General features: G+C 43.8%; 1 protein-coding gene across 4 annotated transcripts in view; it reads left to right on the forward strand.

Annotated features, from left to right (window-relative positions):
• nav3 (neuron navigator 3) overlaps positions 1–26913 on the forward strand; it is a 548130-nt gene that overhangs the window by 264826 nt on the left and 256391 nt on the right. For all 4 annotated transcript variants that reach the window (XM_072268225.1, XM_072268222.1, XM_072268223.1 and 1 more), the window contains 2 exons: positions 20966–21074; positions 24652–25047. In XM_072268225.1, coding sequence (XP_072124326.1) covers positions 20966–21074; positions 24652–25047 — 505 coding nt within the window. The remainder of the gene's footprint in view (positions 1–20965; positions 21075–24651; positions 25048–26913) is intronic.

Genomic DNA, 26913 nt, shown 5'->3' on the forward strand with positions numbered 1-26913 from the left:
TATAACAGTAACAACACAGAATAAAGTGTGACAGCTACAGAGAAAATGCAGTGCAGGCAAACAATAATGTACAAGGCCATAACAAGATACAATGAAAAGCTTGCCTTGCAAACTTTTCATACAGATCAAATGATTACATAGAGTAGTGAGGTGGAATAAGGTAAACCAGCTGAATAAAGTGTAACAGCTACAGAGGAAGTGCAAGGTAATACCAGAGGAGACTGTGAGGCCATGAGTCCATCATATTATACAATAGGACTGTTGAATAATCTGACAGTGATTGGGTAGAAGATGTCCTTGAGCCTGGTGGTTCAGGCTTTAAGGCTTTTGCATCTTCTGCCCGATGGAAGGGGTGGCTGGAGTCTTTGATTATGTTATCTGCTTTACTGAGGCAGTGTGAAGTGTAGACAGAGTCAATGGCTGGTTCCTATAATACACTGAGCTGTGTCTTCAACTCCCCACAGTTTCTCGTAGTCAGTTGCCATACCAAGCCATGATGTATGTGAATAGGGTATTCCTAGGATCGGCTGATCCTGAACTTAATTCCATGCTATAAGTTGCCTGCTGCTTGCCCACTGGGGGTGTGTGATAGGAGAATGAGGATGCTGCTGTTGGGCATGTGCGGGACAATAGTGTACAGGGAAATAAAGGAGGTGGTGGGATTACTCTGAAAGCGGATATAATCTCAGTGTCAACAAACAAGCAGTTGGAGGAACTCAGTGGGTTAGCCAGCATTTGTGTGGCGAAATGGATAGTCATTGTTTCAGGTGGAGATCTTTCATCCGGGCTGAGAGATAGAGAGGAGATGGCCAGAATTATGAGGAAGGAGGAAGAGGTAGAGCAAGAGCTTGGTGGGGAAGGAGGATGGGCGATAATCTTATAAAATCACGAGTGAATAGTCGTTTTTTCCATTGTAGGGGGACCTAAAACTAGGGGTAGAGGTTGAAGGGGACCTAGAGGACAGTGATTATGTGGAACAAGCTGCCAGAGGAAGCAGCAGAAATGGGTACAGTTACAATATCTGAAGGACGCTTGGACAGGTACATGGATAGGAACAGTTTAGAGAAATATAGGACACTGGCAGTCAAGGGGGAGGGGGCTAGTTTAGGTATTTTGCTCAGCGTGGATGAGTTGGGCTAAAGGGCCTATTTCAATGTTGTGTAATTCTGTGATTAAACAGCCTCCTACATCATGAGAAATATGAAATAAAAAGCACTGATTCTCTTTCTCTCTCCAATATGTAGGCCACCCTATTTCTAATATTTTGATTTATTTCAGATTTCCAGCAGTATTTTGTTTATGAGTAACCTGAACATAAACATGTAGAATAGAAAGAAGTATATTATATTCGGCTTCTGGGAATACACAGCTCGCTCTTACATACAGAATGTGCCTCTGAATAATTCAGACTAAACTAAACACATGGGAGAAAGTTTATGATTATACAGTGCGAAATGGATTGAAGAAGGATATTTTTATTCAAACATCTGAGGAGATTCTGATAGGTGTGAATTCATGGCAGGCGCTCAGTGTGTAAGACTACTGACTACGGAGTCTCGAGCTTGGTCTGAAGCCCAGCTTTCAGAAGTTTAAAAGCTTCAGAGAGGGTGCAAAGAAGATTTACCAGGAGTAACAGATACGACGTCCTGGAGGAACTCAGCAAGTCAGGCAGCATCCATGGAAAGGAATAAACAGTTGACGTTTTGGGTCAAGACCCGTCATCAGGCTCCTCCCTTCAACCTGACCAGCTGGGTTCCTCCAGCATTTAGTATGTGCTCCTCTGGATTTTCACCATCTGCAGAATCTCTTGTGTTTAAGATTTACCAGGGTGCTGCATAGATTAGAGAGCATTCCCTGCAGTGTAGGAGAATGAAGGGGGATTTGACAGAGGTTTATCAAATTATGAGTAGCATAGGAAGGATAAATGCAAGCAGGCCTTTTCTACTGAGATTGGGTGAGACTATGACTAGAGGTCATGGGTTAAGAGTGAGAGGTAAAGTGTTTAAGGGAACATGAGGGAGAACTTTTTCACTCAGAGGGTGGAACGAGCTACCAGCGGAAGTGGTAGATGCAGGTTTGATCTCAACATTTGAAGAGAAGTTTGGATAAGTACGTGATGGGAGGGGTATGTTGGGTTATGGTCCAGGTGCAGGTTAATGGGACTAAGCAGAATAATAGCTTGGTACAGACTAGATGGGCCAGGGGGCCTGTTTCTGTTCTGTAGTGCTCCATGACTATATTTTATGAGGATAGGGCTTTTCACTTTGGAGCGACGGAGGATAAGACATAACTTGATAGAAGTGTACAAAGTGGTAAGAGCGTAGATTGAGCAGATAGGCTGAGATTTTTTCCCAGCACAGGCCTGGCTAAAACAAGGGGAAGTTGTTATAAGGTGATTGGAGAAAAGTGGGGGTGGGAGAGGGAGGTATCAGTGGTAAGGTTTTTACATAGAGAGTGGTGAGTGCATGGAGTACCCTACCAGGGGTGTCAGGCATGCCAGGCAGATACATTAGGGTCATTTAAGAAACTCTTAGTTAGGCACATGGATGATAGAAAATTGGATTTAAAAGCGACATAAGGGGCAACATTTTCATGCAGAGCATGGTGAGTATATGGAATGAGGAAGTGGTTGAGACAAGTAGAATAATATCATTTAGGAAGTACTTGGATAGGGGAGGGTCAAGCACAGGAAATTGGGACTAGCTGGGAGGCACCATGGTTGACACAGACTAGGGCCGAAGGGCCTGTATCCATGCTGTATTGCTCTATGACTATGACACAATGACAAGATTTACTTGCATGGACATCTGGAGGATGGTCAGCATGGTTATGTGCAGGGGGAGATCCTGTCTTACTTCCTTACGCTACTGAAGAAGTGACAAAGGTGATTGATGAGGGAAGAGCTGTGGAGGTTGTCTACTTTGATTTCAGTAAAGCTTTTGACAAGGGGCCCTCATAGTAGGCTGGTCCAGAACTTTAAACTCCATTGTGAATCGGTAAATTTGATCCAAAATTGACTTGGATCATAGAAGACAGAGGATAATAATAGGGGAGTATTTTTATGATTGGAGGTCTCTGTCCAGTGGTAACCCATTTGTTTTTCAGAACTCGAGGATCATAGTCTGATTAACAGATCTGCAGATGACACAAAAGTTGGTGGAGTTGTGGATAGCGGGACTGGTTCAGCAGGGTATAAACTGGACAGAGAAAAGGCAGACAGAATGTAACCTGAGCAAGAGAGAGATGGATTGGAACTGCAATTGGTCACATGTATCAGGATACAATGAAAGCTTGTCTTGCATACTTGCTCATACAAGACTACTTATTTCTAAGTATCGAGGTGGAAAAAGGTAAAACAATAACTGAATGCAGAATAATGTGTAACAGCTACAGGGCAAGTGCAGAGCAGGAGGTTTGCGTGTGTGTTCCTAAATAATGAGTTAGATTGGGAGGCCCAAGAGTTCCTCTTAGTGTACGAGGCAGCCTTTTGATAGTCTTAGAACAGCAGGATAGAAAATGAGCTTGAGCCTGGTGGTACATACTTTCACGCTTTGGTATCTTTTGCCCAGTGGGAGAGGGGAGAAGAGAGAATATCTGGGGGTTTTGGCTGTGTCATGCTGATGTGTTACACTTTAAGAGATTGAATGTAAAAGGAATATATATAGTATATGTCTGTACCCTTAGGTGTATTGATGTACAGAAGGATCTTGGGTTGCAAGTCCATAGCTCCCTGAAGAACATAAGGCCATTCAGCCCATTGAGTCTGCTCCACCATTCAATTTCTAATTCATTATCAGAAAGGAGATTTTTAGGAGCTTGAGGAGATTTAATATGTCACCAGGGACACTTGCAAATTTCTACAGATGTACCATGGAGAGCATTCCAACTAGTTGCGTCACCATCTGGTATGGAGGGGCCACTGCAGAGAATCGGAAAAAGCCGCAGAAAGTTAGAAACTCACCCAGCTCCATGATAGGCACTAGCCTCCCCAGTATTGAGGGAATCTTCAAAAGATAATACCTCAGAAAGGCAGCATCACTTATTAAGGACCAGGATGCTACCAATAAGGCAGAGGTACAGGAGTCTGAAGACACACACTCAGCATTTCAGAAACAGTTTTCTCCCCTCTGCCATCAGATTTCTGAATGGACAATGAACCCATGAACACTACCTCATTTTTCCCATTTTTCCTCTCCTTTTGCAACCCTTTTCTCCTTTCTCCTCCCTGTAACCTTTGAAACCTTTACTTATTAAGAACCTATCAACCTCCTCTTTAAATATATCCAACGGATATGAAAACAGTTCGGATAGTCAAGAACACATATGGCAAGCTGGTCTTCATCACGCAGCAGGAGTATTGAGCATGAGTCAGGAAGTCATGTTGCAACTGTGTAAAATGTTGGTTAGGCCTCAGTTAGATAATTGTGTACAGTTATGGTTGCCACATTCTGAGTAATTGTGATGTGTTGCACATTCAAGCTGAAATATACAGTAAATGGTGGAGTTCTTAGGAACATTGATAAACAGAGGGCTCTTGGGTCCAAGTCTATAGCTCACGAAAAATGGCAACAATGACACCTCTTTCACCTCAGACGGTTGAGGAAGTTTGGTGTGGGCCCCCAAATCCTAAGAATTCTCTATAGGGGCACAATTGAGAGCATCCTGACTGGCTGCATCACTGCCTGGTATGGGAACTGTACTTCCCTCAATCGCAAGACTCTTCAGAGAGTGGTGCAGACAGCCCAGTGCATCTGTAGATGTGAACTTCCCACTACTGAGGATATTTATAAAGACAGGTGTATAAAAAGGGCCTGAAGGATTATTGGGGACCCGAGTCACCCCAACCACAAACTGTTGCAGCTGCTACCATCCGGGAAAGGGTACTGCAGCATAAAAGTCAGGACCAACAGGCTCCGGGACAGCTTCTTCCACCAGGCCATCAGACTGCTTAATTCATGCTGACGCAACTGTATTTCTGTGTTATATTGACTGTCCTGTTGTACATACTAATTATTATAAATTACTATAAATTGCACATTGCACATTCAGATGGAGACTATAAAGATTTTTACTCATGTATATGAAGGATGTAAGTAGTAAAATCAATTCAATTCACAAGTGGATAGGGTGGTAATGAAGATGTATGACATGTGTTACACTGGTTGGGGCATTGAGAATAAAATTGGGAAGATTTGCTGCAGACATGAGAGGTGACTTGATAGAGGTGTACAAGATGATAAGAAGCATAGATAGAGTGAACAGCCAGAGACGTTTTTTCCCTGGACAGAAATGGCATAATTTTAACTTGATTGTTGGAAAGTCAGAGGTAGGTTATTTTACACAGAGAGTGAGGATGCATGGAACATGCTACCGGGGTGGTGGTAGGGGCAGTTATGGTACATTAGAGACATTTAAGAAATTCTTAGATATTAACATATATAGAAAAATTGGAAGGTTATGTAGGAGTGAAGGGTTAGATTGATGTTAGAGTAGTTTAAATGGACAGTACAGAATCATGGGACGAAGGGCCTGTAATGGCTGTAATGTTCTATATTCTAGATGTGTAAAACTTTAGTTGGGCTATATTTAGATTGTTGCATATTTTCTTCCTGAGCAGGCTTATGGGATATGCTTTAAGATGTGGCCTAGTGTTTACGAAGCTATGGAAACCATTGGGAGAGATTGGTAATATTAGCCAACACCATGATTGGAAGGGAAGGAGCCAGGTGCCAGTCTATCAGTGTCTGGAAATTCCTCAAAGTATCTTCTCAATTCCCCAGTGAAGTGAGGAGTTAGCTTGCTGCATGGGAAAGTAATTATAGCAATAGGAATTGACAAGAGCGGTGGGGGTGTTTGGGCTTTGAAGAGGAAATGGCAGATTATGGGCAAGCCTGAGGTATGGGTCTGGTTTCATTTCTCTTGTGGAGACCCAGCTCAAACCCAAAGAAAATAAAAACAACTGCCTCTAGTGTTCCAATTCTGTCATTACTCTGTCATTCAGAATCAGGTTTATTATCACTGACGTATGTTGTGAAATTTTAAACGCAAAAGATTCTGCAGATGTTAGAAATCTTGATCAACAGGAAGATCTCAGCAAATTCCCTTCCATATGGTACCTGACTGGCTGAGTTCCTCCATCATTTTGTGGCTCATGTGTTATGAAATTTGTTGTTTTGTGGCAGCAATATACTGCAAGATATAAAATATTGGTATAGATCACAATAATCAATCAATCAATTAGACAGATAGATAGTGCAAAAGAGGAATAACAAGGCTGTGTTCATGGATTCCTGGACTGGTCAGAAATTTGATGGCAGAGGGGAACAAGCTATTCCTAAAACATTTGAGTGTGGGTCTGTAGGTTCATGTTTCTTCTCCCTGATGGTAGTAACAAGAAGAGGTCATGTCCCAGATGGTGAGGGTCTTTAATGATGGATACCGCCTTTTTGAGGCACCATTTTGGTTTCTTTTAAATTGCAGAATAGCCTTGAGTTCCTCAGATCCTCATATGCAAAACTGGGGAGAGTGAGTGTTATGTGTGGTCTGTAAAATGCTGACCTCTTTTCACTTGGATCTCTTGACTAGCGAAAACTTCTGTGGATGGCTGGCAGAAGGTTCAAAGTTCAAAGTAAATTTATTAGCAATGTATATATATGTCACCATATACTACCCTGAGATTCATTTTCTTGTGGGCATTCATAGTAAATATAAAGAAGCATGATAGAATCAATGAAAAACAGCACACAAGATGGACAAACAGCTACTGTACAAAAGACTACAAACTGAGCAAATATAAAAAAACACAAAAAATAAAAAAAATGAATCAACAAACAATAAATATGGAAAACATGAGATGAAGAATCCTTGAAATTGAGTCTATAGGCCGTGGAAACAGTTCAGTATTGGCTGAGTGAAGGTGAGTGAAGTTATCCATACTGGTTCAGGACCTTATGGCTGAGTGTAATTGTTCCTGAACCTGGTGGTATGTCTCCTAAGACTCCTGTACCTCCTTCCTGATTGCAGCGGCAAGAAGAATGCAAGGAAAGAAGTTGGCACACAATCACAGAGGACTACAGCACAGAAACAGGCCCTTCAGCCCATCAGGACCATGCCAGCCTTGTCTTCTACCTAATTACATCAGGTCCTTAGCCCTCCATACCTCTCGCATCTAAGTACCTAACCAAACTTCTCCTCAATGTTACAATACCTAGATCCTGGAAAATGATCATATTCCTCCTCGTGGAGCAGGAGTCCATTTGGGCCATCAAATCAATGTTGGCTCTTTGTGCAATCCCATCAATGCCACCTCTGAGTTACACAGCACACGAACAGGCCTTTCTCTGACCAAGATACCTATGCAAGCTAGTGCCAGTCCACCATGTTTGGCCCATATCCCTCTAAACCCATCCTATCAATATAGCTGCCCAATCGTTTTTAAGCATCATTATTGTATGTTGCTCCTTGAGTTCCCTTTAAGTCTCTCCCTGCTCACCTTAAATCTATGCATTGTAGATTTTACCTCCTCTACCCTGCAGAAAAAAGGCTGCGACCATCCATTTTATCTATGCCCCTCATTTTGTGGACCTCTATAAGGTCACCTTACAATCTCCGGTGTGAATAAGCCCACCCTATCCAATCTGTCATTATAACTACACCCCTCCCTTCCAGTCAACACCCTGGTAACTCTCTTCCAGCCCTCCCCCTTCACTGCTACCACAGGGGCACATTGGTCGGAGCTGTATTTTGGATCCTCCTGCGCAGTCCTGCTTGCGTTCAAACCTGGTGAGCCCTGAATTCGAGATCAAATTTCCAAAGCCACTGTTAACTTTTTCTGACCACCTGGAAACCCATGGCAACTCTTGTGCTCTGCTGGACCTGAAAATCCCATGTTACCTTCTGGGCACAGACAACACACCGACATTACCATAACCTACGTGGGCTGAGGTCCACGTCGTAAGGGTATATCCCACCCACTCCAATTGTTACTTTCAATGGTGAAGGGAGCCGTAAGACTTAGGAGCAGAATTAGGCCATTTGATCCATCAGTTCTGCTCTGCCACTTGATCATGGCTGATTTATTTTCCCTCTCAAACCCATTCTCCTGCCTCTCCCTGTGATTTTTGACACCCTTATTAATCAAGAAACACTCGATCTCCATTTTAAATATATCCAATGACTTTCCTCCACAGGTGTCTGTAGCAATGAATTCAGCAGAGTCACCACCCTCTGAATAAAGCAATTCCTCCTCATCTCTGTTCGAAAGGAACATTCTTCTATTCTGAGGTTGTACCCCCCGGTCCTAGACTCCCCCACTATTGGCAACATTCCCTCAACATGTAGGCCTTTCAATATAAGTATAAAAGAGATGCCCACCCGCCTTATTCTTCTAAACTCTAGTGTGTCCAGGAGTCTCGGGATCATTCTCGCGAACTTCCTCTGAGCCCTCTGCAATGGCAACACGTCCTTTCTTTGATAAGGGCCCAAGACTGCTCACAATACTCCAGATGTGGTCTGACCAATGCCTTATAAAGCCTCAGCAGGAATCCCTTTGGGCTTGCATTCCTGGAGGGTTGAGGGGCTGATTGGCCTCTCCTGTTGCTAAGGAAATTCTGCTGAGATGGTCGCCTTTCCCCGCTTCTCTGCTAAAGCTGCTGAGAGTGCACGCTCAGATTTTTATTGGACCCAGATTTGCACGTTTATATTTGGAAAGGCCAGAATCAGCACATTCCCCAGCATTCTCTTAAATAAGGACTTCAGGAGTCAGGCTTAACTCTTCGTTGCTCTGGAGTTTCTACACAGAACCATTGGGACCAGTCAGAGGCACCCAGGCAGTGGCAAGGCACCAGTGCACACTCCGTCCTCTTACGTGTAATCCCATCAATGTCTGCATGTTTGGGCCAGGAACTGGAGGCCGGAGGCGGCCTGTCCTGAGATTGGAGGCCTGTATTTGTGTGGGTGAGTGGGTGGGAGTGTGGGAGGGGAAAAGTGAGCTTGTTTGGCCGTTTTTGTTTTGCTTTGTTGTTATGTTGTTGCTGCTAAATATTGTGGGATGCTGTGTGTACTCCACGATGTGTGTAACACGTGGGCTGCCTCCAGTTGTGATGTCTCAATCCTTAGGTTGTTAATGAAAATGGTGCATTTGATGTACATGTGATAAATAAATCTAAATCTGAATCAGAATCTGAGATGGCTGGGCATTCAGCCTGATTAGCCTCTCTTCACTTCGCTAACGCATATTCTGGGCAGCTTCATCAATCTTCTTCCCATGGCAAGACCCTCAACAGTGTTGATGAGCAGAGTGAGCCAGGATTCAGATTTGTTTATCACATGTATATTGAAGCATACAGTGAGGTGTGTCATTTGTGTTAATGACCCAAGGATGTGCTGGGGGCAGCCCACACGTGTTACCACACGTACTGGTGCCAACATAGCATGCCCACAAAGCTCAGCAGAGAACCACCAAACACAGCAAGTGACGAACAGCAATAGCAAAACAAGCCTCATTCTTCCATACCTCCCACCACCTGCAAACACAGGCCTCCAACACCAGGACAGGCCATCCTCAGACTCCAGCCTTCCGTGGACTCAGACCTGCAGACACTGGGCCTTCAACTTCTTCAGCAGAGTCACAGAGATTTGCAGCTTTCGGGCCTCAACTGCCAGACTACCTGTTGATATTCGGGCTTTGCTCTTTGCTGCCAACCACAGGATGCACTGATCACTGAACACTAGGCCTCAAACTCCAGTCTCGCTTATTCACGTAACTGGGCGGTTACTGGCCCATGTTCCTCCTCCCTGCTTGGTTCTGTTGCAGCTTCATAAAACTCTAGAGCAGCACCCACAAGATGCTGGTGCAACTCAGCAGGTCGGGCAGCGTCTGTGGAGGGCATGACTGGCAGGAGTCCAAGATAGGGAATAAAGGGGGTCTTTTCTGGTTGGCAGCTGGTGATTAATGGTGTTCCGTGGGGACTGGTGTTAGGGCTGCTTGTTTTCACACTATATGACAATGATTTTGATGATGGAATTGATGGCTTGGTGGCCAAGTTTGCGGACGATACAAAGGTAGGTGGAGGGGCGGGTAGTGCAGGGAGAGTTAGACAGATTGGGGGAATGGGCAAAGAAGTGGCAGATGGAATATAGTGTGTGGAAGTGTATAGTTATGCACTTTGGTAGATGGAATAAAGGCATAGACTATTTTCCAAAAGCTGAACAAGTTCAGAAATTAGTGGTGCAAAGGAATTCGGGAGACCAAGAGAAAATCTGCAGATGCTGGAAATCTGAGCAACACACACAAAATGCTGGAGGAGCCCAGCAGGCCATCAGCATCTATGGAAAAGAGTACAGTCGACGTTTTGGGCCATGGCGTCGACTGTACTTTTTTCCCATAGGTGCTGCCTGGCCTGCTGAGTTCCTCCAGCATTTTGTGTGTGTATTGTTGGGAGTCCTTGTGCTGGATTCTGTAAAGGTTAACTTGCAAGGTGACTTGGCAGTAAGGAAGGCAAGTGTAATCTTAACATTCATTTCAAGAATGATAAAATATAAAAACAAGGATGTAATGCTAAGGCTTTATAAGGTATTGGTCAGACCTCACTTGGAGTATTGTGAGCAGTTTTGGGCCCCTTATCTAAGAAAGGCTGTGCTGGCATTGGAGAGAGTACAGAGGACGTTTACAAGAATGATTCTGGAAATGATAGGATTAACATATGAGAAGCATTTGATAGCCCCAGTTCAGTACTCGCTGGAGTTTAATGAGGGGTGACCTCATTGAAACCTATAGAATATTGAAAAGCCTTGAAAGAGTAGATGTGCAGAGGATGTTTCCTATAATAGGTGTGTCTAGGACCAAAAGGCACAACCTCAGAATACAGGACATCCCTTCCAAACAGGAATGAGGAGAAATTTTTTTATTCAGGGATGGTGAATCTGGAATTCATTTTCATGGACACCTGTGGAGGCCAAGTTAATTTCATTGAAGTGAGGTTGATAGGTTTTTGACTAGTAAAGGCCATCAAAGGTTATGGGGAGGAGGCAGCAGGAAGGGGTTGAGAGGGAATGTAAATCAGCCATAGTTAAATGGAGCTTCAATGGGCTGAATGGCCTAATTTCGCTCCTGTGTCTTATGGTTTTACAATCTGTTGGAGTTCTGAATCCCAAATAATATCAGTAGTGCCAGGTTCACATTTTGACATTGTTATGTTGGCACTGGAATGTGTGGTGACACTTGTGGACTGCCCCCAGCCCAGCATATCCTTGAGTTGTGTTGGCTGTTAACGCAAACGACTCATATTACTGTGTGTTTCAATGTATCTGTCATGAATAAATTAATCCGAATCTGAATCTATATTTAAAGTGAAGATTTATAAGTTCTCAAAGTTCAAAGTAAATTTATTATCAAGGTAAATCTACGTCACCATATACTACTCTAAGATTCCTGCAGGCATTCACAGTACATACAAAGAAATACAATGGAACCAATGAAAAACTACACAAAAATAATAATAAATAACATAAATAAATCAGACATAAATAAGTCGGGCATGGCAGGGAGAGTTTCTTCCTTCTCCCATCTGCATGAGATGTGGGACTTTCGAGAGACTTTGAACTTTTTTACTGTGCCATGGCCTGTTCTTTATCAAGTTATGGTATTGTTGCACTGTTGTAACTATATGTTATAATTATGTGGTTTTTGTTAGTTTTTCAGTCTTGGTCTGTCCTGTGTTTCTGTGATATCACACTGGAGGAATATTGTATCATTCCTTAATGCATGCATTACTAAATGACAATAAAAGAGAACTGTGTGTCCTCATAATCTAATCTAATCTATAAATAATACTGAGATCATGAGTTGTAGCATCCTTGAAGTTGATTAGTAGGCATCAAAGGCTACAGGGATAAGACCACTTTAGGCACTTAGCCTTCCTTATGTGGTATCTAAATCCTTGTTTAATGCCTCTTAAATATAACAAGAGTCTCTACCTCCATACCTCCTTAGGAGGCACATTCCAGTTTCTAACGCCCTCTAATGAGGGTTTCCTTCAGATCTCCTCTAACTAACTACATCTCACCTTTGACCTCTGCCCTCTTGTCTTAGACACACCAGCACAGTATCTATGGTGGTGAAGCTGAGGAATTCATTGCCACGCACAGCCATGGAGGCCAAGTCATTGGGTATATTTAAAGTGGAGGTTGATATATTCTTAATTAGGTGGGGGGAGCTCAAAGGTTATAGAGAGGAGGCAGGAGAGGGATAATAAATCAGCCATGATGGAATGGCATAGCAGACTTGATGGGCTGTGTGGCCTAATTCTGCTCCTATGTCTTGTGGTCTTATGGTATGTATCCCTCTCCTAGGTTTATCAGGTCACCACTCGGCCCCCTCTGCTCCAGGGAAAGCAAAAGCAAGTCCATCTAGTTAGTACAGAAGGTGCAGGATCAGTTCATTCCAAAGAGGAAGAAAGATTCTAAGGGGAGTAAGGGGCAACCGTGGATGACAAGGGAAGTCAAGGACAGTATAAAAATAAAAGAGAAGAAGTATAACATAGCAAAGATGAGTGGGAAACTTTTAAGGAGCAACAGAGGATAACTAAAAAGGTAATACGGGGAGAAAAGATGAGATACGAAGACAAGCTAGCCAAAAATATAATATAAAGCTTCTATAATATATAAAAACTTCTTTAGGTATGTGAAGAGGAAAGATTAGTTAAGACCAAAGTTGGGCCCTTGAAGAAGAAACGGGTGAATTTATTATGGGGAACAAGGAAATGGCAGACGAGTTGAACAGGTACTTTGGATCTGTCTTCACTAGGGAAGACATGAACAATCTCCCAGATGTAATAGTAGCCTAGGGTAATGGAGGAACTGAAGGAAATTCACATTAGGCAGAAAATGGTGTTGGACAGACTGATGGGACTGAAGGCTGATAAATCCCCAGGGTCTGATGGTCTGCACCCCAAAGTACTTAAGGAGGTGGCTCTAGAAATCGTGGATGCATTGGTAATCATTTTCTAATGTTCTATAGATTCAGGTTCAGTTCCTGCGGATTGGAGGGTAGCTAATGTTATCCCATTTTTTAAGGAAGGAGAGAGAGAGAAAACAGGGAATTATAGACCAGTTAGTCTGACATCAGTGGTGGGGAAGATGCTGGAATCAATTATAAAAGATGAAATAACGGCATATTTGGATAGCAGTAACAGGATTGGTCCGAGTCAGCATGGATTTACAAAGGGGAAATCATGCTTGACTAATCTTCTGGAATTTTTTGAGGATGTAACTATGAAAATAGACAAGGGAGAGCCAATGGATGTAGTGTACCTGGACTTCCAGAAAGCCTTTGATAAGGTCCCACATAGGAGGTTAGTGGGCAAAATTAGAGCACATGCTATAGGGGGTAGGGTACTGACATGGATTGAAAATTGGTTGGCAGACAGGAAACAAAGAGTAGGGATTAACAGGTCCCTTTCAGAATGGCAGCTAGTGACTAGTGGGGTACCGCAAGGCTCGGTGCTGGGACCGCAGCTATTTACAATATACATTAATGATTTAGCTGAAGGGATTAAAAGTAACATTAGCAAATTTGCAGATGACACAAAGCTGGGTGGCAGTGTGAAATGTGCGGAGGATGTCGTGATAATGCAGGATGACTTGGACAGGTTGGGTGAGTGGGCGGATGCATGGCAGATGCAGTTTAATGTGGATAAATGTGAGGTTATCCACTTTGGTGGCAAGAACAGGAAGGCAGATTACTATTTGAATGGTGTCAAGTTAGGAAAAGGGGAAGTACAATGAGATCTAGGTGTCCTTGTTCATCAGTCACTGAAAGTAAGCATGCAGGTACAGCAGGCAGTGAAGAAAACTAATGGCATGTTGGCCTTCATAACAAGGGGAGTTGAGTATAGGAGCAAAGAGGGCCTTCTGCAGTTGTACAGGGCCCTGGTGAGACCACGCCTGGAGTACAGTGTACAGTTTTGGTCTCCAAATTTGAAGAAGGACATTCTTGCTATGGAGGGAGTGCAGTGTAGGTTCACAAGGTTAATTCTTGGGATGGGGGGGAGTCTGTCATATGTTGCAGGATTGGAGTGACTGGGCAATACCCTGGAATTTAGAAGGCTGAGAGGGGATCTTATTGAAACATATAAGATTATTAAGGGATTGGACACGCTGGAGGCAGGAAACATGTTCCCAATGATAGGGGAGTCCAGAACCAGAGGCCACAATTTGAGAATAAGAGGTAGGCCATTTAGGACAGAGTTGAGGAAAAACTTTTTCACCCAGAGGATTGTGGTTCTGTGGAATGCTCTGCCTCAGAAGGCAGTGGAGGCCAATTCTCTAGATGCTTTCAAGAAAGAGTTAAATAGAGCTCTTAATGACAGCGGAGTCAAGAGATATGGGGATAAGGCAGGAACTGGATACTGATAGTGGATGATCAACCATGATCACAGTGAATGGCGGTGCTGGCTCGAAGGGCCGAATGGCCTACTCCTGCACCTATTGTCTATTGTCTATTGTCCTTATAACCGCAGAGTTCCAATCCAGGAAACATCCTGAATAATCTGTTGCCTACTCTCCACTGTAGTTACATCCTTCCTGTAGTATGGTGACTAGAACTGCAAAGACTTACTCCACTGGAATTAATTGCAGATTTCTTTCACAGAACAACCACTGGCATGATGGACCAAATACCCTCCTCTTGTACTGACTCATTGTATGACTCAACTATCAATCCTCTGTCCATCAAGTTACTTAGTTGGATAGGGTAAATAGAAACATAGAAACATAGAAAACCTTCAGCACAATACAGGCCCTTCGGCCCACAAAGCTGTGCCGAACATGTCCTTACCTTAGAAATTACCTAGAGTTACCCATAGTCCTCTATTTTTCTAAGCTCCATGTACCTATCCAGGAGTCTCTTAAATGATCCTATTGTATCCAACTCCACCATCATTGCCGGCAGCCCATTCCACACACTCACCACTCTGCGTAAAAAAACTTACCCCTGATATCTCCTCTGTATCCATTTCCAAGCACCTTAAAACTGTGCCCTCTCGTACTAGCTATTTCAGCCCTGGGAAAAAGCTTCTGACTATCCACACAATCAATGCCTTTCATCATCTTATACACCTCTATCAGGTCACCTCTCATCCTCCGTCGCTCCAAGGAGAAAAAGCCGAGTTCCCTCAACCTATCTGATAAGGCATGCTCCCCAATCCAGGCAACATCCTGGATCTCCTCTCACCCTTTCTATGGTTCCCACATCCTTCCTGTAGTGAGGTGACCAGAACTGAGCACAGTACTCCAAGTGGGGTCTGACCAGGATCCTATATAGCTGCAACATTACCTCTCGGCTCTTAAACTCAATTCCACGATTGATGAAGGCCAATGCACCATATGTCTTGTTAACCACAGAGTCAACCTGCACAGCAGCTTTGAGTATCCTGTTTACTTGGACTCCAAGCTCTCTCTGATCCTCCACACTATCTACTTTTCCGACTTTGTATCCAACTGATACCACGAAAAAAATTTTAGGTTTAAACCCTTATCAGAAGGGTTATAGCAACTATTTATGATATGATTATGAAAATACAGCCAGGTATATCTGATAAAATTAAGAATGAATGGGAAAGGGAACTTCAACTTCTCTTACCTATAGAGAAATGGGAGAAAGTTTTCCAATTAGTTAACATTTCCTCTATATGTGCTAAACATGCATTGATACAATTTAAGGTGGTGCATAGGACCCACGTGTCTAAAGATAAACTAGCTCATTTTTACTCTCATATAAGTCCTGTCTGTGATAGATGTAATTCTGAGGTACCTTCTTTGACTCATATGTTCTGGTCTTGCCCTCTTTTGAAAATATTGGAAAGACATTTTTGATACTATTTCAACAGTTTTGCGTATTGATTTACAACCTCATCCTATTACCGCAATTTTTGGTTTACCAGTGATGGAACATAGTTATTTATCCTTTTCAGCTCGTTGGATCATTGCATTTGTTGCACTAATGGCTAGAAGATCCATTTTATTGAATTAGAAAGAGATTAATCCTCCAACTGCATTTCAATGGTTTTCCCAAACTATATCTTGTTTAAATTTAGAAAAAATCAGAAGTGTCACTTTTGATCCTTCAGTTAAATTTGAAGAGACTTAGAGGCCATTTATTAAACACTTTAATATGATGTAACTTGACCTTCTCCAAATCCTTTTTATTAACCTTAAATATATGGACAGAGGAGCAGAGTTAATGACATTAATGATTGTATCTGATGTTATATAATAGCCCAGCTTTGTTTAGTTTAGTTTTTGTTTTTCTTCTAATTTGGGTTTTTTTTCTTTTTGTCATGTTTAATTACATTAAGAGTTTGGGAGGCTTAGTATACTTATGTTATCTGTAGCTTATATTCACACATGCTAATTACCAATAATGTATTCCCAATCTCTTTGTACTGCTATTGTTGTTATGTTTATGAATTTGAAAATTAATAAAAAGATTGAAAAGGAAAAGATCCTATCGTATCCACCTCCACCATCATAGCCAGCAGCCCATTCCACGCCCTCACCACTCTCTGTGTAAAAAACTTACCCCTGACAACTCCTCTGTACCCACTTCTAAGCACCTTAAAACTGTGCCCTCTCGTGCTAGCTATTTCAGCCCTAGGAAAAAGCCTCTGACTATCCACACAATCAATGCCTCTCAACATCTTGTACACCTCTATCAGGTCATCTCTCATCCTCCGTCACTCCAAGGAGAAAAGGCCGAGATCCCTCAACCTATTCTCATAAGGCATGCTCCCCAATCCAGGCAACATCCTTGTAAATCTCCTCTGCACCCTTTCTATGGTTTCCACATCCCTCCTGTAGTGAGGTGACTAGAACTGAGCACAGTACTCCAAGTGGGGTCTGACCAAGGTCCTATATAGCTGCAACATTACCTCTCAGCTCAAATCAATCGGCTCTAAACTCAATCAGCTCTAAACTCAATCCCACGATTGATGAAAGCCAATGCACCATATGCCTTCTTAACCACAGAGTCAACCTGCACAGCAGCTTTCAGTGTCTTATGGATTCAGACCCCAAGATCCCTCTGATCCTCCACACTGCCAAGAGTCTTAACATCAATACTATATTCTGCTATCATATTTGACCTACCAAAATGAACCACTTCACACTTATCTGGGTTGAACTCCATCTGCCACTTCTCAGCCCAGTTTTGCATCCTATCAATGTCCCGCTGTAACCTCTGACAGCCCTCCACACTACCCACAACACCTCCAACCTTTGTGTCATCAGCAAATTTACTAACACATCCTTCCACTTCCTCATCCAGGTCATTTATAAAAATCACAAAGGGAAGGGGTCCCAGAACAGATCCCTGAGGCACACCACTGGTGACCGACCTCCATGAAGAATATGACCCATCTACAACCACTCTTTGCCTTCTGTGGGCAAGCCAGTTCTGGATCCATAAAGCAATGTCCCCTTGGATCCCATGCCTCCTTACATTCTCTATAAGCCTGGCATGGGGTACTTTATCAAATGCCTTGCTGAAATCCATATACACTACATCGACTGCTCTACCTTCATCAATGTGTTTAGTCCCATCCTCAAAAATTCAATCAGGTTTGTAAGGCATGACCTGCCTTATGCTGACTATTCCTAATCATATTACGCCTCTCCAAATGTTCATAAATGTTGCCTCTCAGGATCTTCTCCATCAACTTACCATCCACTGAAGTAAAATTTACTGGTCTATAATTTCCTGGGCTATCTCTACTCCCTTTCTTGAATAAGGGAACAGTATCCCCAATCCTCCAATCCTCTGGAACCTCTCCCATTCCCATTGATGATGCAAAGATCATCGCCAGAGGGTCCACAGTCTCCTCCCTCGCCTCCCAAAGTAGCCTGGGGTACATCTTGTCTGGTCTCGGAGACTTATCCAACTTGATGCTTTCCAAAAGCTCCAGCACATCCTCTTTCTTAATATCTACATGCTCAAGCTTTTCAGTCTGCTGTAAGTCATCTCTACAATCGCCAAGATCCTTTTCTGTAGTGAATACTGAAGCAAAGTATTTATCAAGTACCTCTGCTATCTCCTCCGGTTCCATACACTTGATTGGTCCTATTCTCTCACATTTTATCCTCTTGCTCTTCACATATTTGCAAAATGCCTTGGAGTTTTCCTTAATCCTGTCCGCCAAGGCCTTCTCATGGCCCCTCCTGACTCTCGTAATTTCATTCTTAAGCTCCTTCCTGCTAGCCTTATAATCTTCTAGATCTCTATCATTACCTAGTTTTTTGAACCTTTCATTTGCTCTTCTTTTCTTCTTGACTAGATTTACAACAGCCTCTGTACACCACAGTTCCTGTACCCTACCATCCTTTCCCTGTCTCATTGGAATGTACCTATGCAGAACGCCATGCAAATATCCCCTGAACATTTGCCACATTTCTTCCGTATGTTTCCCTGAGAACATCTGTTCCCAATTTATGCTTCCAAGTTCCTCCCTGATAGCCTCATATTTCCCCTTACTCCTAACTTATCTGTTCCTATCCCTCTCCAAAGCTATGGTAAAGGAGATAGGCGCAAACACGAGGAAATCTGCAGATGCTGGAAATTCAAGCAACACACACAAAATGCTGGTGGAACATAGCAGGCCTAGCATCATCTATAGGAAGAGGTACAGTCGACGTTTTGGGCTGGGACCATCAGGATGAAGGTTCTTGGCCCGAAACGTCAACTGTACCTCTTCTTATAGATGCTGCCTGGCCTGCTGCGTTCCACCAGTATTTTGTGTGTGTTGCGTAAAGGAGATAGAATTGTGATCACTACCTCCAAAATGCTCTCCCACTGAGAGATCTGACACCTGACCAGGTTCATTTCCCAATATGAGATCAAGTACAGTCTCTCCTCTTCTAGGCTTATCTGCATATTGTATCAAGAAACTTTCTTGAACACACCTATCAAACTCCACCCCATCTAAACCCCTTGCTCTAGAGACATGCCAATCGATATTCGGGAAATTAAAATCTCCCACCACAACAACCCTGTTATTACTACACCTTTCCAGAATCTGTCTCCCTATCAGCTCCTCGATCTCCCTGTTACTATTGGGTGGTCTATGAAAAACACCCAGTAGAGTTATTGACCCCTTCCTGTTCCTAACTTCCACCCACAGAGGATTACAAATACCTGGGGATACAAATTGACAATAAACTGGACTGGTCAAAGAACACTGAGGCTGTCTACAAGAAGGGTCAGAGCTGTCTCTATTTCCTGAGGAGACTGAGGTCCTTTAACATCTGCCGGACGATGCTGAGGATGTTCTATGAGTCTGTGGTGGCCAGTGCTATCATGTTTGCTGTTGTGTGCTGGGGCAGCAGGCTGAGGGTAGCAGACACCAACAGAATCAACAAACTCATCCATAAGGCCAGTGATGTTGTGGGGATGGAACTGGACTCTCTGACGGTGGTGTCTGAAAAGAGGATGCTGTCTAAGTTGCATGCCATCTTGGCCAATATCTCCCATCCACTACATAATGTACTGGGTGGGCACAGGAGTACATTCAGCCAGAGACTCATTCCTCCAAGATGCAGCACAGAGCGTCATAGGAAGTCATTCCTGCCTGTGGCCATCAAACTTTACAACTCCTCCCTTGGAGGGTCAGACACCCTGTGCCGATAGGCTGGTCCTGGACTTATTTCATAATTTACTGGCATAATTTACATATTACTATTTAACTATTTATGGTTCTATGACTATTTATTACTTATGGTGCAACTGTAACGAAAACCAATTTCCCCCTGGGATCAATGAAGTATGACTATGTCTATGACTATGACAGAGACTCCATAGACAATCCCTCCATGACTTCTTCCTTTTCTGCAGCTGTGACACTATCTCTGATCAACAGTGCCACACCCCCACCTCTTTTGCCTCCCTATCCTTTCTGAAACATCTAAAGCCTGGCACTCGAAGTAACCATTCCTGCCCCTGCACCATCCAAGTCTCTGTAATGGCCACAGCATCAGAACTCCAAGTACTGATCCATTCTCTCAGCGCATAATGCTCCTTGCATTAAAATAGACACATCTCAAACCATCGATCTGAGCATATCCCTTCTCTATCATCTGCCTATCCTCCCTCTCGCACTGTCTCCTGTCTTTCTTTATTTGTGAGCCAACCACCTCTTCCTCCGTCTCTTCAGTTCAGTTCCCACCCCCAATAATTATAGTTTAAACTCTCCCCAGTAGACTTAGCAAACCTCCCCGCCAGGATATTGGCCCCCCTGGGATTCAAATGCAACCCGTCCTTTTTGTACAGGTCACCTACCCCAAAAGAGGTCCCAATGATCCAGAAATCTGAATCTCTGCCCCCTGCTCCAATCCCTCAGCCACCCATTTATTCTCCACCTCATTCTATTCCTATACTCACTGTCATGTGGCACAGGCAGTAATCCCAATATTACTACCTTTGTGGACCTGCTTCTCAACTTCCTTCCTAACTCCCTGTAGTCTGCTTTTAGGACCTCCAACCTTTTCCTATCTAAGTCGTTGGTACCAATATGTAAGCAGGCTTTTTCCTCTGAGGTTGGGTGAGGCTAGAACTAGAGGTCATGGGTGAAAGGTGAAGGGTGAAAAGTAAGATGTTCAAGGGGAACATGAGAGGGAAGGGGAACTTCTTCACTCAGAAGATAGTGAGTGTATGAATCAAGCCACCATTGGAAGGGATGGATGTAGGTTCAATTTCAACATTGAAAAGATATTTGGTTTATACATGAATTGGAGGGGTAAGGAGGTCTATGGTCCAGGTGCGTGTTGATAGGACTAGGCAGAATAATACTTCAGCAAGGAATAGATGGGCTGAAGAGCCTGTTTCTATGATTCAATGAATGTAGTGTGGTGTTGCCTTGGTGATACAAAGAATCATGAGGGATTGTGCTCACCATTTTCACTCTGCTCTCTTTCGCAGGGGAAGATCCGGAGACCAGGAGAATGAGGACGGTGAAGAACATTGCCGACCTGCGTCAGAACCTGGAGGAGACCATGTCCAGTCTCCGTGGGACACAGATAAGCCATAGGTAATCCTTTTACATGCCTGCATGTTCCCTCAGATGCTTAAGTTGACTTCTAACTGAGGATGGGGCAGAAGAGGATCCTTCTGTGGAAAGGATTTCTTCCCCACATGGTGGATTTTGCAGAATTTCAGGGTATTGGGATACTGTATTTGATAAGAACACTTTCTAGATGTGTGAGCATAGTACTTATGTTGGACTAACCACCAGCATAAACACCAAACATAAGAAGACAAGGATTCCATGGGAGGTTTACAAGAATGATCCCAGGAATGTAAGGCTTAATAACAAGGAGCATTTGATGGCTCTGGGCCTGTATCCACTGGAGTTCAGAAGAATGAGAGTGTGGGGTGGGGGGTGGCGGTCTCATTAAAACCTATCAGATAGTGAACGGCCTAAATAGGTAGATGTTGAGAGGATGTTTCCTATAGTGAGGGAGTCTAGGACCAGAAACCTCAGCCTCAGAATAGAAGGACATAGTTTGACAACAGAGTTGAGGAGGACTGTCTTTAGCAGGAGGGTGGTGAATCTGTGGAATTCATTGCTCAGGTTGCTGTGGAGGCTCAGTCATTGGCTATATTTGAAGCAGAGGTTGATAGGTTCTTGATTAGTAAGGATGTCAAAGATCTCGGGGAGAAGGCAGGAAAAAGGGGTTCAGTGCGATATTAAATTATCCATGACTCGACGGGCCAAAGGGCCTAATTCCGCTCTTATGTTTTATAATCTTATGGTCAAACCTCTTCATGACAGTTGGAGAACTTCGATTCAAACAATTAAATATGTTCTGTATATCTGGAATAAAATGCTAACCGCAGCAATGATGATGCTAAGACTAAATGGGTAAATTGGTTTATCATTGTCATAAGAACTGAGGTAAAGTGAAAACTTTGTGTTGCATGCCATCCATGCAGATTATTTTATTACAGCAGTACAAGGGAGAACAATAACAATGCAGAATAAAGTGTTACAGTTACGGAGAAAGTGCAGTGCAGGCAGGTCCACAATGAAGTAGACTGTAAGATCATATCTATTTCATTGTTCCGGGGGAGTGTTGTAACAGCAGGTTAAGAACTGTCCTTGGTCCTTGTAGTACGTGTTTTCTGTCTTTCGTATCTTCTGCCTGATGGGTGGGGGGAGAAGAGAGAATGCCCAGGGGAGTGGGCTCTTTGATTATACTGGCTGCTTTACGAAGTCAGTGAGAAGTACAGTCAGAGTCCATGGAGGGGAGTGGGGAGGTGGTTGCACCAACTCTCTGCAGTTTCTCGTAGGGTGGGGCCGAGCAGGTGCCATACTGCATCATGAAACGTCGAGGTAGGATGCTTTCTATTGTGCACTGATAAAATTTGGGGAGGGTTAAAGAGAACATGCCAACTCTCTACTTGAGGAAGTAGAGTGCTAGAGAAACTAAAAAGTTATAAAAAAGCAGCTCTAGTTCATTGATGTCCTTCAGAAAGGGAATTTCTTGGCTTATGAGCCACCTCTGACCTGTAACAATATGGTTGCTTTGTAGTTGCCCGGTTAAGCAGCCCAACAATCATCAGCATTGTGTTCTCATCATCACTAAAAACCATCCTGCCTTCCATTGACTCTGCCCAGACGTGGTCGATATCCCTCCATTCCCTGCCTGTCTAAGGTACCTCTGAAATGTTGTTATCATATCTGCTCTCGCTGCTACCACTGGGCAGGAGATGCAAAAGCCTGAAAGTCACACACCACCAGGTTTAGGAATCATATTCTTGAAACGACCTGCACAACACTAACCCTACCTCAGCAATGGAGCACTACATTGAGTAACACACACAAAATGTTGGAGGAACGCAGCAGATCAGGCAGCGTCAGTGGAGAGCTATAAACAGTTGACATTTCAGGCCGAGACCCTTCATCAGGATTGGAAAGGAAGGGGCTCCTCTTGCCCTACCATTGACTTGTCTCTGATTGTGTTTTATTTTTGCACCAATGTCTTGTTTTGTACAGTCTTCTTATTATGTCTTGCACGATAGTAAATAGAACAGTCCAGCATAGGACAGACCCTTCAGACCACAATGTTGTGCGGAGCTAATTAATCCAACAACTTCTAATTCATCTATCCTTCCTCTTCATGAATTGACTACATTGCTCCCTTCTCTACACATTCACATGTTTACCTGAGAGCCCCTTAATTGTTCCGATGCTAATTTCCTCCACTACCATGCCTGGCAGTGCCTGGCAGACATTTCTTTTATGGATAGTTAATGTTCTGTGTGTTTTCCGCACCTACATGGCAGTGATGCTGCTGCAAGCAAGTTCTTCACTGTCCCTCTACCCCACCTTACACATGACAGCAGACTTGGTGACCTGATCTCCACCACGAGGGGCACTGGGGGTGGGGGGTGCAGTGAAGTTATGAAGAGTGGACATGACCTATATTTCAATCAGAATGAGAATTAAGTTCATCTTCACAGTCATGAAGTTTGTTGTTTAGTGCCCGCAGTACATTGCAATACATAAAAAATTGTTGTAAGTTCCAATATAAAAAATGTGCGAAAGAGAAGTAGTGAGATGGTGTTCAAGGGTTCATGGACCATTCAGAAATCTGATCGCAGAGGGGAAGAAACTGTTCCTAAAATGTTGAGTGATGGTCTTCAGGTTCCTGTACCTCCTCCCTGATGGCAGGAATAAGAAGTTCAAAGATCAATAAATTTATTATCGTAGTGTGTATATGTCACCATATACTACCCTGAGATTCATTTTCTTGTGGGCATGCACAGTAGAACAGAGAAATACAATAGAATGAGTGAAAAACTACACACAAAGACGGACAAATAGCCAATGTGGGAAAGAAGTCAGACTGTGCTAAATACAATCAGTCAATCAATCAATCAAACAATCAATACTGAGAGCGTGAGCTATAGAGCCCTTGAAAGTGAGATGTTCAGTGAACACAACCTATGAGGTGCCTGAAGAGGGCTTGTTCTGGTTAGTGAGGGTCCAAGGCACTGCCTTTTGAAGATGTCCTTGGTGGTACTGGGACTGTTCTATTTTGTCAAGTACTGAGATACAGTGAAAAGCTTGTTCCTCTGCTCAGAGCATTACACAGTGCATTGAGGCAGGCGAGGCCCCTCAGGGGCTTGAATGTGTTGTAGGTAGCAATAATCCTATTTTAATTTGAAACTGTAGATCACTAAACCATGATTTATTGTATAATGATTGTTGGTCAATAGATTTTTATTAAAAAGAGAAGCAAGGTAAGGTAAAACTAAAATAATGCAGAATGAAGTGTTTCTGTTACTGATAAAATGCAGTGCAAGAGTCCATCTTTTCATTCAAGAAGTCCATTCAAGAGTCTAATAACAGTGGGATAGAAACTGATCTTGAGCTTACTGGTATGTATCTTTTGTCTAGTGGGAGAGGGAGGATGAGAGAGAGTGTCCGAGATGAGTGTGGTCTTTGATTATACTGTCTGCTTTATCAAGGCAGCAGGGGTAGGGATGGTTGAGTGAGAGTGGGGAGAGTGTGTGACGTGGAATAGTTCAGCCTGTTGACCAGCCCCTGGTTTCCCGGCTCACGTCTAATGTTTCTCCTGCATTTCTGTTTGTTTTGGCAGCACTTTGGAGACAACCTTCGACAGCACTGTCACCACTGAGGTCAACGGGCGCACCATTCCCGCTGTCTCTGCCAGGACCTCGGCTATGGGCTGGCGCTTGGGGCAGAACAGCCCTCGGCTGCAAGCTGGAGATGCCCCTTCCCTGGGCAGTGGGTACCCCCCACCGCGGGCTGGTGCCGGACGCTACCTCCACCCCGATGGCCCACGCTATGCCTATGGCGCACCCCTCCGCCGGACAGCCGGCTCCCGGGTCTGCAGCGTCCCCCAGTCGGAGCTGGTGGAAAGGGGGGGCGGCCCTGAGTTTGATACGGCGCTGGGCAACGCAGACGCGACTGGCTACATGAGCGACGGCGACCTGCTGGGGAAGAACGGCAGAGCCGATGACATTGGCAGCGGGTGAGTGGATACCAGGGAGCCTGTGCTGAGGAGAATGCTCTCCCTGCCATTGTGGAGGTTCTATATTTTCTTTGTGACTGCATGTGTTTCTTCCGGGTGCTCCGGTTTCCTCCCACGGTCCAAAGATGTACAGGTACGTTGTATGCATACTATGTTGCTGCTAGAAGCATGGTGACACTTGCGGGCTCCCCCCAGCACATCTTTGGACTGTGTTGGCCGTTAATGCAAAATAACACATTTCACTGTATGTTTTGATGTACATGTGACAAATAAAGCTAACCTTTATAGATTCTTCTAGAAGCATGACCTCAGGTCCCAGAGACCTGATTGTAAAAATCTGATGATCTTAACTTTCAGTGCTGTCCGAGACAACCCTGCAGGGCAGATGAAACCCTTCAATCAAAATCATGTTTATTATCACTGAACTATATGACATGAAATTGAAAATAGAACTTAGGTTATTTCAGCACAATACAGGCTCGTGGGCCCATAATGTTCTGCCAACCTTTTAAGCTACTCTAAGATCTATCTAACACTTCCCTTGCACATAGCCCTCCATTTTTCTATTAACCATGTGTCTGAGAGTCTCTTAAACGTCCCTAATGTATCTGCCTCTACCACCATTCCCTGCAGTGTTCCATGGACTCAACACTCTGTGTAAAATACTTACCTCTGACATCTTCACTGTATTTTCTTCCAATCACCTTAAAATTACGGCCGCTTGTTTGAGCCATTTCCGCCCTGGGAAAAAGTCTCCGGCTGCCCTCTCCATCTACGCCTCTTATACGTCTCGAAGAAGTTACCTGTCATCCTCCTTCGCTCCAGAGAGAAAAACCCAAGCTCACTCAACCTCTCCTCATAAGGCATGCTCTCTAATCCAAGCAGCATCCTGGTAAATCTCCTCTGCGCCCTCTCAAAGCTGCGCCTATTCTAGGTCTGTTTTACAGCATTTTCCCCTCTGCCAACTGTGTAAGAGTTATCATAACTTATTGTCTAGGTTTAGGTTTACTAAGATACAGAGAAAAGCTTGTCTTGGGCACTATTCATGCAGACCAATTCGTTACACAGTGTATTGAGGCAGACAAGGTAAAGCAATAATAGAAAGCAGAATAAAGGATATGTGAATTTATTATCAAAGTACATATATGTCACTATATACAACCCTGAAATTGGTTTTCTTGAGGGTATTTAGTTCCATTTAATATCAGAGAAATGTGTACAATATACATCCTGAAATTCTTGTTCTTTGGAGACATCCATGAAAACAGAAGATTGTCCTGAAGAATGAGTGACAATAAAAACATTAGAACCCCCAACCCCCCCAGTCTCCCCCTCCCACGTACAAGCAGCAGCAAAGCAATGTCTCTCCCTCCCCCACTTCAGCAAAAAAAGCATCAGCAACCTCCACCCACCAAGCAAGCAATGGCAAAGTCCCCAAGAAAGATCATGATCTGCAGTACAACAAAAACTAACCATTCACCGGATAACTCAACATGCCACAGGCACTCTCTCTATCCCTGATAAAGGGACAGAGGGGTGTCACCCTTTCACAGTGAGAGGGGAGACGGAACAAAACAACTCACTGATTTCAAATGATAAAGTCTGTTGTGTCGCTTTTTTTCTGATTTCTCTGACTTGAGAATTGGCAACAAACTCTCCCCCACCGAGAGAGAGAGAATGCGATTTGCTGAGTACAGATCCCCCATCAGCCGATCTGCTGTTCCCGATGGTCCGTTTTCCCCTGCAACGCTTCAGTCGGTGGCACTGGCATAGAGTCAGTTCGTCCACAGGACCATGAAGCCTCAGAACCCGAAAGGCACTCTCACCTTCTAGACCGTGTCCTTGGGCCACCGACAAACAGCCGGT

Source organism: Mobula birostris, chromosome 9 (assembly GCF_030028105.1).
Source record: "Mobula birostris isolate sMobBir1 chromosome 9, sMobBir1.hap1, whole genome shotgun sequence".
NCBI lineage: Eukaryota > Metazoa > Chordata > Chondrichthyes > Myliobatiformes > Myliobatidae > Mobula > Mobula birostris.